At 44.4% G+C, this 12,033-nt stretch overlaps 1 protein-coding gene across 2 annotated transcripts in view; it reads left to right on the top strand.

Annotated features, from left to right (window-relative positions):
* The first annotated feature begins 8,394 nt into the window (after positions 1-8,394).
* Positions 8,395-12,033, top strand: part of ALG9 (ALG9, alpha-1,2-mannosyltransferase) — a 109,591-nt gene continuing 105,952 nt past the window's right edge. Inside the window, exons 1-3 of one of the 2 annotated variants that reach the window (XM_014459873.2) lie at positions 8,395-8,695; positions 9,012-9,150; positions 10,408-10,538. In XM_014459873.2, coding sequence (XP_014315359.1) covers positions 10,461-10,538 — 78 coding nt within the window. In that variant the 5' untranslated portion in view covers positions 8,395-8,695; positions 9,012-9,150; positions 10,408-10,460. The remainder of the gene's footprint in view (positions 8,696-9,011; positions 9,151-10,407; positions 10,539-12,033) is intronic. The other variant, XM_006093503.3, reaches the window with a different exon arrangement.

The following is a 12,033-nucleotide window of genomic DNA, read 5'->3' on the forward strand; positions in this document are numbered from 1 at the left end:
CTCACAAAAAGCGTCTTATTTTATGGTTGTCTTAAGATCACTTCGGCTATTTTCTTTATTTATTTACTTATTTTACTTCTTTTGGAAGGGACTTTCTCGTAAGTGGGAAACTGAGTTGCGAAGCCCTTGAAAACATATCAGTAGAGGGGGTTGTTCTCCAGAACTAGAAATCCGGAGAAGAGCGTTCAAAGACGTAGCAATGCTCTCCAGGGGTGAGAGATTTCGAATTGTAAAGGGCTCAGCCAGGGGGTGTGAGCAGCATGGAGGGGCCGTGGGGGTCGGGAAATAACCCGGGAGGGACTTGCTCAAGTCCAGCAGACGCATCTTGTCTGTGCAGGTGCGTGACGCCTTCTCTCTCCGGCTCACATGAGTCAAACTCAGTTTTAGGATAGAAAATAGACCTCGGTGGTTGTGTCTCAGAGTATTTTTATTTGCTAACATTTATCGGGAGCCTGCTATGCGTCAGACTCTGTATGGAGGGCTTCACGTAATCCAATCTATGGCAATCCAACGAGGTGGACCCCAGCCTCATTTTATTTTATTTTTTTATTTTATTTTATTTTTTTAATTTAATTTAATTTAATTTTATTTTTTTATTAAATCTTTATTGTTCAGATTATTACATTTGTTCCTCTTTTTTTCCCCCCATAACTCCCCTCCTTCCAGTTCCCGCCCCACCCTCCACCCTCACTCCCCACCCACTGTCCTCATCCATAGGTGCACGATTTTTGTCCAGTCTCTTCCCGCATCTCCCACACCCCTTTTCCCCCCAAGAATAGTCAGTCCACTCCCTTTCTATGTCCCTGATTCTATTATAATCACCAGTTCATTCTGTACATCAGGTTATTTATTCATTTGATTCTTAGATTCACTTGTTGATAGATGCATATTTGTTGTTCATAATTTGTATCTTTACCTTTTTCTTCTTCTTCCTCTTCTTAAAGGATACCTTTCAGCATTTCATATAATACTGGTTTGGTGGTGATGAACTCCTTTAGCTTTTCCTTATCTGTGAAGCTCTTTATCTGACCTTCAATTCTGAATGATAGCTTTGCTGGATAAAGTAATCTTGGTTGTAGGTTCTTGGTATTCATCACTTTGAATATTTCTTGCCATTCCCTTCTGGCCTGCAAAGTTTCTGTTGAGAAATCAGCTGGCAGTTGTATGGGTATTCCCTTGTAGGTAACTGAGTTTCTTTCTCTTGCTGCTTTTAAGATTCTCTCTTTGACTTTTGCTCTTGGCATTTTAATTATGATGTGTCTTGGTGTGGTCCTCTTTGGATTCCTTTTGTTTGGGGCTCTCTGTGCTTCCTGGAGTTGTAAGTCTATTTCTTTCACCAGGTGGGGGAAGTTTTCTGTCATTATTTCTCCAAATAGGTTTTCAATATCTTGCTCTCTCTCTTCTTCTGGCACCCCTATAATTCGGATGTTGGTGCGCTTGAAGCTGTCCCAGAGGCTCCTTACACTATCTTCGTTCTTTTTTCATTTTGCTTTTCCAGTTGGGAGTTTTTTGCTTCTTCACATTTCAAATCTTTGCCTTGATTCTTGCGCTCCTCTGGTCTGCTGTTGGGAGTCTGTATAATATTCTTTATTTCAGTTCGTGTATGCTTAATTTCTAGTTGGTTCTTTATCACAACATCGAGGGTCTCATTAGATTTCTTGTAGATCTCAATAAGTTTATCGGCGGCTTCTAGACAGTTCTTGAGGGACCTTAAAAGTGTGGTTCTGAACTCAATATCCTCCATTGACAATTTTGTCCTGTTTCTTTGTCTCCGCATTTTTTATGCTTTCTTGGTGCACCCCCTAGTGGTCTTTGTGCGCAGTCTTGTTGTAGTTAAGCCTTGATTGTTGTAGTTAATACTAGGGGGATTTAACCTCCAGGTCAACTGGCTGTGAGAATCAGCTATGTCTGCAGTGGGAAAACTTCTGTCCTCTGGGGAGGTGCTAATCTAGCCTTTGCCTGAGGCTATCCGGCAAATGGCTCTGCGCAGGGCTTGGGCGAGGTGGGTCCCAGGGGATCTACAGGGTGGGCGGAGGGAGCAGTTATGGCTGCTCTCAGTCCCTTCCCCAGAGGCTCTGCCTCTCAGAGTCCCAGCAACCACTGCAAACCTCAGAGAGAAAGCTGCCCTCGCGTTCTGACCAATGCCAGACAGTCCCGCTTCTCCCGTTTGAGTCTGGGTCCCTAGAGACTCGCCCAGAACTGGAGCTCAGAATCTGAGACTCCCTCCCGATTGAAAACGACAACCGCGCCCTCAGCCACCAGCCCGCTCCGAGCGCACCTCCGCACCTTTGTATTTTCCGCACTGCGCCTCCTCTGAGTCTCGGTATGCTGTTCTCTTTCCTTCTAGTTGAAGAATTTCCCCTCAGTCAGCCTTCCTGTGGTTCTGGGTGATGTCCGTTCCGTCTTTTAGTTGTATTTTTGAAGTGGTTGTGTGAGGCAGCAAACTCCGGTGTTTACCTATGCCGCCATCTTGGTTTCTCTCAAGGTATATTTTCTTGAGAATAAGAGTATATTTAAAACATGTTCATAAACATCAATCTAAGGAATGATAAAAACACATTTTTTATTCTAATGATGGTTATTTCGGAATGGGTAGAAAGGTTTGTTCAGTGAGTCAGGACATGATCACCCCTGATGTATGAAGGGACCCCTTCTCTCCTAGCTCTGACTCTCCTATGGCTTAGGTCCTTAGATCGGTCCGTAGACGTTTATTTCCATCGCTCATTCACAGTCCTTCCTGCTTGGTATCTAGGAACTTCCTGCTTGGTACTTAGGAACTTCTCTCCCCTTTTCTAGCTTTAAAAAGTCATACACTGCTAAAGAAATCAAGTTGGGAATGATCCCATAATACAGGGAAAAAGCAGACCAGGAGGCCAAGGCAGCTGCTCAGAGGAAGTTCCGTCTCCCCAACTCCTAGCTATACCTTATATAGCATCCAAATACACGCCAGAGGAACTTCAGTCCCTATGAGCTCTTGGGGCCACTCAGGAAGATCCATGGTTAAAATTTCAGGGAAGCCCTAGCTGGTTTTGCTCAGTGGATAGAGCGTCGGCCTGTGGACTCAAGGGTCCCAGGATCAATTCTGGTCAAGGGCACATGCCCAGGTTGCTGGCTCTATCCCCAGTGTGGGTGTGCAGGAGGCAGCCAACCAATGATTCTCTCTCTCCATTGATGTTTCTATCTCTCTCTCCCTCTCCCTTCCTCTCTGAAATCAATAAAAATATATTTAAAAATTTTTTTTCAGGGAAAATATATCCTTTCCCAGGGACAGGCCCACAATATCTTATGGGCCATTCACAATTCCCTACATAGAGGATACAGACTACTTTTACAACTCCTAAAACCCCTCATCACATGTCCTAGCCTAGCCCCTACTGCAAGATATCACCAAAACCTGTCCTACTTGGTACTCAGTATCTCCCCAAGGACAGGTTAGACCTTCTTCTTTCTCCACTCATCAGTCTAGTGGCCAAATCCCTGAACAAGCCTGGTGAATTGACTTCACTCACATGCCCCCTATTAAAAGAACCAAATATCTCTTAACCCTATTAGATACTGGGTAGAAGCATTCCCCACTGTGTCTGAAAAGTCCTCCTAGGTCACTCAAACTCTCATTCAGCATATCATTCCCAGATTCTGCCTCCCCACCTCATTACAATCAGATAAAGGACCTGCTTTCATATCTCAAATAACTCAACAGGTCTCCACAATGAACATCCAGTGGAACTTACACACCACCTACCAGCCCCAGTTTTCAGGCAAGGTAGAAAAGGCAAATTCCTTAATTAAGTCTCACCTAAATTAACTCTCGTAACTAAAGAACCTTGGACTACTCTCCTACCTCTAGCCCTTAAGTGCATCAGGGCACCCCTCCCCCACCCCTGCTGTGTAACCTCCTTTCTTAGTCTCATTGAATTCATATATGAAGACTTTTCTTATTAGGAAACTTCCCTTTCCACAGAGACCCCTCTAGGAGACTGTGTCCCCATTTTTTTTAACCCTTTAAAAACATATTTTTTATTGATATCAGAGAGGAAGGGAGAGGGAGAGGGAGAGAGAGAAGCATCAATGATGAGAGAGAATCATTGATTGGCTGCCTCCTGCATGCCCCCTACTGGGAATCGAGCCCACAACCCGGGCATGTGCCCTTGACCAGAATTGAACCCGGGACCCTTGAGTCCACAGGCAGATACTCTATCCACTGAGCCAAACCAGCTAGGGCTGCCCCATTTTAAATCTCGCCCAGCAATTACTGAGAAAACATATTGATCAGGTCCTCCCTCAACCTTTTACAGGAGACATTTCCCCTACTCCCCTACAGCCAGGGGACTGGGTCCTCCTAAAGGAACCCCATCTGTCAAATAATTTATAGCCCAGATGGCAAGGCCCTTATCAGGTACTCCTAACTCCCCCACCTGCAGCTAAACTAGCAGGGCATACCCCATGGTTCCACCCTTTTAGGTAATTATCCTACAGCCCAGGCAAATCAAGCCTCCCTTCTTTTCCCTACTTATATTCAATCTCTTGCTAAGGTAGCTCCTTCCTCCATCCCAGTCACAGTGCCTATCACTCTCCACACCCCACTAATCACCCAAGCCCCTTTGTGCTTTACAAAGTCACAGGACAATATAACAATAGGCCATCTCCCATCATCAGCTTGCAACCCCACAGTTAACCTAGAACTATGAACAGCCAGTGGTCCCAAGGGCTTGACTACCAGGTCTCCCCAGAAGCCAATGGTTATTTCCTACAGATGATCTGTTTTATTTCTTTTTTTAAAAAATATATTTTATTTATTTTTTTACAGGGAGAAGGATAGAGAGTTAGGAACATCGATGAGAGAGAAACATCAATCAGCTGCCTCCTGCACACTCCCTACTGGGGATGTGCCCACAACCAAGGTACATGCCCTTGACTGGAATCAAACCTGGACCCTTGAGTCCGCAGGCTGACCTCTATCCACTGAGCCAAACCGGTTAGGGCTGTTTTATTTCTTATTCAACCATCCAGGCTCAAGGCTTCACTGCTCCTTTCCTTCCCTTTCTCTTTTCCCTTGGATAACAGCCCATTCTAGTGTTCCTTCCCACTTTCACTGCAATAGAATCTCAACCACTCATCTGTCACCCCTTATCGGTAGCACCATGGAACTACCCTCTCAGTTTGGAGGGCGGAACTGGGAAAAGGAACCTCATACCCTTTAGTCCACCTCTTCTCTCTACACCTTTCAGCTTGTTTCCATGATCAGGGATATTTCATCTTTTGTGGGGAAAACACATACATTTGCCTCCCGACCAATTGGACAGGAACCTACCTCTCACCCAATGTAGATGTAGCCCCCAATAATCAATCTTACTGTCCCTGCAATCCATCATATCCGACACAAAAGGGCAGTCCAGATAATCCCTCTCCTCTAACCCTCGGTATCTCAACAGGTGTCGGGACTGGCATAGGAGGCTTAACCACTGCTCTATACTATTTTGAAATCCTGTCTCAGGACCTACAAGAAAGCCCAGATGACATGGCCAAAAGTTTAGTTCAAATTCAGGATCAGAGAGATTCACTAGCAGCTGTAACCCTCCAAAATCAGAGAGGACTAGACCTCCTAACGGCAGAGAAAGGGAGTCTATGCCTCTTTCTGGAGGAAGAATGCTGTTTTTATGTCAACCAGTCTGGCCTAGTGAGGGATGCCACCCAAAAATTAACGGAAAGGACCACAAAGATTAGAGAACATCAATCAAATTCATGGGGCTACTGGCTAAAAAATATAAATTGGTATACCAGCTTACTTCCTTTCATAGGACCATTAACATTCCTATTCCTCATCCTCGGTTTTGGCTCATGCATTCTGCGTCATTTTTCATCTTTTCTTCAGCATGGCTTTTGAGTCTTCACCAACCAGTCTCTTGGGGAAATCATGCTGCTGCAACCCCTCGATCCAACCAGGAGTAATCTATGCAGTGCTCCAGCTGACTACAATCAAAGTCCATCCCCTTATGATCTTGATGTCCCCTCTCAGATGGAAGAAATGACCTCCATCCCTATTGCATAAAACAGAAAGGCTGAATGTTAGGTCTGATCCAATAACTGAATCAATAACCCCTCCCCTGGGAACTGACCTTTAGACCACTTTACAACTGACATTCCCTTTTGCTTAGACCACTTTCCACTTATTAAGACCATTGTCTTTCCCCTCTGGACTTTCCCAGGATCTGGACTGCCCAGAGAGTTTGCTACCGAAAAAGCCCACTTAGAGTACTTTTGAAAGCCTCTGACTCCCCATCCCTGGTGCCCAGCACCAATTTTGGGCCTCAGCCCATCTGGCCTCCAGATGACCTAATTTCTATCCGATATATAAAAGGTTAATTTCCAAATTGTCCCCCCGGGAGTTTGCCCAAATGGGAGTTCGCCCCCTTGCTATGACATGCCCTGCCCCCGGGGGGGGGGGGGGGGATGGGGGCGGGTAGTGGCGCAGAACAAAGGAAGGCTCCGGCTGGCAGCCAGGGGAGGGAAGGCCCTGATTGGCCCTTATTGCCAGCCAGGCCTAGGGCCGCTACCTGTGCACAATTTTCATCACCAGGCCTCTAGTTAATTTATAATTCTTTACCACTTTTGGCCTTGTGCCTTCCTTGGTGACCCTAACAGGCCTCAGTTTCCTTCTCAATAAAACAAGGGTGTTATGATATTAAATTTAAAAAGGATAAAATATGTAAAATGCTTACCATAATGCTGTAGTAATGATAGGGGGACTTATAATTGGATAGATAGAGCACTTTAATTAATCTGAAAAATAACCATATTATTTAAATCTTAGAACACATATATTTATGTGAATAGGGGGTTAAGTTTCTCATATGTGAATAGGGGGTTAAGTTTTTCTTAAATTTCCTTTTCAAGGCCTGTCTGAAGCATGACTCAGCTGTGAATCCAGCAAGCTGAACTGATTATCATGGTCAGACCAATCCACCAGGAGTCAAACATCATCTGATCAACATCATCTTATCGCCTGATAACCAAGGACAATAGCTGACATCTGCGGACCTCCAGGGCTGCACGTAGCTGCATTCCGTTCCCAGCCTCACCATAGCCCCTTCCCCTTTATAATCCTGTTTCCTGCACTTTGCTATAAGACAGAATTTGAATGCTTGTAAGCGCCCTGTCTTCTTGGTTGGCTAGCCTTCGCAATAAACGCCTAATATGATTCAACCCTGCCTTCGTTATTGGACACAGCGACAGGCAGCCCGAGACCAGTAACAGTAGCAATGACAGCACTGGTATATGGTTGAATTTGCCACATAGAATTTCTTGTCTTTCATTTTTTTTGGCGGGGGCGGGGGGGAGGAGGGGAGTTCTAGGTATATTAATTTTTTTAATCTTTATTGTTGAAAGTATTACATATGTTCCCTTTCCCCCCTCATTAGCCCTCTCCAGCCCGCCCCTGCCCCCCACTTTTTTCTCATTCTATTTTCTACTATTAGCCACAGGCTGTCCTTACCATTCTTACCAAAGTACAGACAGGGCAAGTTGTCAGTGACTTTTTAAGGGCCTCCCCTTTGGTAGGCAGCTGTGCTATGACTTTTAACTGAATATCTACGCGTACTCACCTTGCAGAAAGCTTTCTATTTGTGCTTTCTTTTAAGAGTGTGTGTGTGTGGGGGGGCGCGGGGGGCGGGTCACTGAAGAATGGTTTTTGCAGGAGAGTGGAGAATGCTGAGAAGTGAAGGCGGCGAGAGTTAGAGGCAGGGAGGAATGCCCAGCGTCGCGAGTGTGTGGAAGGGACAGCTGTGACGGTGAAAGAAGTCTCAGGTCCTCTTTCTTTTCTACCCTAGGATGTGCCCCCATGGGCCCCACCACGCTGTGATTTAGTGTTGTCTGCGCATGTCAAGGTCTTTTGTCCCTCGGCGGACGCCGTCTGCCAGCCAGCGCGATGCCTGGGTGCTCGCCCTCTCCGTAGGGTGTCCGTGGGCTTCTACCTTCTCGTCCCAGCTGGCCATGGCCAGCCGCCGGGGCTCGGCAGCGCCCCAAGGGAGGCGGGAGCAGCGGGCGGAGACACGGCCTCGGGCCGGGGACAAGCTGCGGGACCTGCTGTGCGGCCCGCGAGAGGGGCGGCGGGGAGCCACGTCCCGGAATATGTGCCGGGACGGGGACGGGGACCGGAGGTCGGCGGCGGCCGCCGCCTTAGGGCCCCCGAGGGGCTCTCCACCCGCGCGAGCCCAACGGCCCAGGGCCCCAACTGCCTCTGCACCCGGGTCCTTTTGCTCTTCCCGGGCGGGTCAGCGTTCCGTCTCCACCCCGTCCTAGACCTCCACCTCGGGTCCGAGTTTGCTGTAAGGAAACCTGGGGTGCGGCTCCGGCCCGGCCCGGCGGGGGCTGGCGTCCTGTGTGTGAGCGGCGAGAGCCGAGAGTACACCTTTTTGGGGTCTCGCCGTTTCCTTCATTCTCCCCAAAGCCCCGGCCCGTTCATGCAAAGGCCCCACAGCCTCCAGCAGGCACCCGCCTCTCTCCCAGGCCGGGAACCGCAGGTTAGGGCTGCGCCGAAGGAGCTGTCAGCAGACGGAGCTGGAAGAGGGCACAGCGCCTTGCACATGTTAGGCCTCTGTACGTTGGAATAAATGAGCTGATGAATAAATAAAGCCACGGAGAGCAATGGCCTTGTTACGAAAAGAAAGAAACGGGGTGAGAGCTTTGTGGTCTTCAAGTGAGTGGATAGTTGGCTGGGAGTAAATGGAGCGTCATAGGTGCCGAGAACTACAGGGTATGCACTCGCTTACACCTGCAAAGCAGGAAGTGGAAGGAATGATGAAGGTTGATCTGCTCCGAACAGCTAACTGCTCGCCGCTATTGGAGAATACTTCAGGGCTTTAATGTCCCTTGCCAGTCCTGTCTTTTTTTTGTCAAATTTTAGGCCTTCTAGTTAGCAGGCACTTCCTGACACATACCTTTTCTTTTTCTTTTTTCTTTTTTTTTCTTTTCTTTTCTTTTTTTCTTTTTTTTTTTTTTTTGCTTCTGAGCAGGTTATCTGGGAACAAAGCAGGCCAAGTTTGGGCACCGGAAGGATCTACTGCTTTCAAGTGCTTGCTCTCAGCAAGGTTATGTGCTGCTCTTCTGAGCAACATCTCTGACTGTGATGAAACGTTCAACTACTGGGAACCAGTAGGTGACTTCTTTGGGTATTTTTGTTGTTCTTGATTTCATTGCCTGGGACCTTGTTACCAATCAAGATACAAATATTATATACACGTGTTACTAGTAATAAAATAACTTTATTTGCACTTTTGTATTCTAAGTTGATGATTTAGTAGTCGTGACTATTTTTTTTAAAATACATTTTTATTGATTTCAGAGAGGAAGGGAGAGGGAGAGAGAGAGAGAAACATCAATGATGAGAGAGAATCATTGATCAGCTGCCTCCTGCATGCCCCCTATTGGGGATGGAGCCCGCAACCTGGGCATGTGCCCTGACCAGGAATAAACCCTTGACCTCAACCACTGAACCACGCCAGCCAGTTGAAGGCTGTAGGGAATCTGGCTGTTTTATGAAAGGATATAATTTGTAATTTCCTTAAAAATTTTTAAAAATCAAAATAACACTTTGAGAAAGTTTTTAAAGTTAACCATTACTACAAAACTTTAAGGAAAAACAGTAGTTCCCAGTTCCATTTCTTATGTTCAAATCCCAGTCCCCAGAGGCAACCGCTTTCAACTTTCTTAGTTATTTCTTCTGATGGTTACTAAAATAAATATCATTACTAAATAGTATGCTTATACTGCTATTTCTTGATTTTTAGATTTATAAGTTGATTGACTTTGTATTACAGAAAATTCAGAGGTGAAATTTTCACATCACATTTTTCATAAAAAAAAGAATGTTTAGTGTAGGTGCTTTAAGGAAAATATAAGATTTTGAGTTTTCTTAAGCTTTTTCTTTTGTTTTGTTTTTAATATTTTTATTGATTTCAGAGAGAAACTGAGAGGGAGAGAGAGATAGAAACATCAGTGATGAGAGAGAATCATTGGCCTCCAAAGGGGGACCCAGCCCCCAACCAGCGCATGTGGCCTGACCAGTTATCGAACCTGTGACCTCCTGGTTCATAGGTTGATGCTCAACCACTTGAACCACCCTGGCCAGGCAGATTTAGAGTTTTGTTTTGTTTTTTAAATAAGTAGAAGGTAAAATTCAAGCTCTTAAAGTTGACCAAACAATAATCTTGTAGAATTTATAATGTCCTAATATTTCTTAATATTGTGTCATTTTGATTCTTATCCATTAGTTGCAAATCTTGTTGAGAGTTTCAACATTTTTGTATACCGTTATTTCATTAATACTTTTGCTTAAAATCTTCATCTTCATTCTTTAAACAAGGATTTTTGGCCACTATAACCCTGAATTCACCTGTTTTGTACTTTCAGACACACTACCTCATCTACGGAAGGGATTTCAGACTTGGAATATTCCCCAGTTTATGCCATTCGCTCTTATGCTTACCTGTTGCTTCATGCGTGGCCAGCTGCATTCATGCAAGATTCTACATACTAATAAGGTAAGGGCAGGCCAACCTGGAAGCAATCACAACCGATCAAGAGGTGAGAAAAGGACAAAATAGTTTGGTAGTTAAGAGGAGACATTTTCTAGAAGAAGAATTATTTATTCATTCATTGTTCAACAAATATTAATTAAGCAACTTTTGTTTGGTAGACACTTCATTAAGTGCTATGGATGTAACAATGACCAAATCCCTGCCCTCATGGAATTTATGGTTTAATAAAACCATCAGAAGAAATAACTAAGAAAGTTGAAAGAAAGCTGTTGCCTCTGGGGACTGGGATTTGAACATAAGAAGTGGAACTGGAAACTACTGTTTTTCCTTAAAGTTTTGTAGTAATGGTTAACTTTAAAAACTATCTCAAACTATTATTTTGATTTTAAAAAAATTTAAGGAAATTGCAAATTATATCCTTTCATAAAACAGTCAAATTCTCATTAGTCTTCAATTACTACTAGCCTGGCCAGCGTGGCTCAGTGGGAAGACTACTTGTAATTGAGCAAGTAATTATAAATGTAGTGAGTCTTATGAAGGAAGAGTACCAGTGTGCAGTGGGATAGCATATTAGGAGAGCCTACTTAAACAGAGTGCTGAAGGATAGTTAGAAATTAAACCGAGACCTAACCTGATTACTTTTCAGAAATATGACTATGATGTGTCTTGGCATGGAATTCTTTTGGGTTTGTCTTGTTTGGAGTTTTCTTAGCTTCTTGAATCTTTAGGCTTATGTCTTTTGCCAAATTTGGAAAGTTTATTTTAAAAATATATATATTTTTATTGATTTCAGAGAGGAACAGAGAGGGAGAGAAAGATAGAAACATCAATGATGAGAGAGAGTCATTGATCAGCTTCCTCCTCCATGCCCCATAATGGGGATCAAGTCATATGCCCTGACCGGAAATCTAACCGTGACCTCCTGGTTCCTAGGTCGATGCTCAACCATTGAACCACTCTGGCTGGGCTGGAAAGTTTTTAGCTGTATTTTCTTTTTTTTTTTAGTACTTTTTCAGCCCTGCCCTGTTTCTCCTTTCCTGAGACTCTAATGATATGAATGTTAGATATTTTATTTTAGTCCCACAGGTCCCTGAGACTCTGTTCTTCCTCCTCCCAACCCCCAGACTCTTTTTCTCTGTGTTGTTAAGATTAATTTCTAATCTTTTGTTTTCCTGTTCACTGATTACTAGTATTTGCTCTGTCCCCTCCATTTCACTGTTGACCTACCCATTGAGCTTATATTTTGGTTATTATATATTTTAAGTTGTAAAATTTCCATTTGGGTTTTCTTTATAGTTTATATTTCTTTACTGAGACTTTCTATATTTTTCATTTGTTTCAAGCATGTTCTTAGTTGCTCATTGAAACAATTTTACAATGGCTCCTTTATTATTATTATTATTATTATTTAAAAAATCTCTATTGTTGAAAATATTACATATGTCCCCCTTTTCTTCCCATTGACCAGCCAGCCCCTGTCTCCCCCCCCCCCCCCATC

Source organism: Myotis lucifugus, unplaced genomic scaffold (assembly GCF_000147115.1).
Source record: "Myotis lucifugus unplaced genomic scaffold, Myoluc2.0 scaffold_117, whole genome shotgun sequence".
Lineage (NCBI taxonomy): Eukaryota > Metazoa > Chordata > Mammalia > Chiroptera > Vespertilionidae > Myotis > Myotis lucifugus.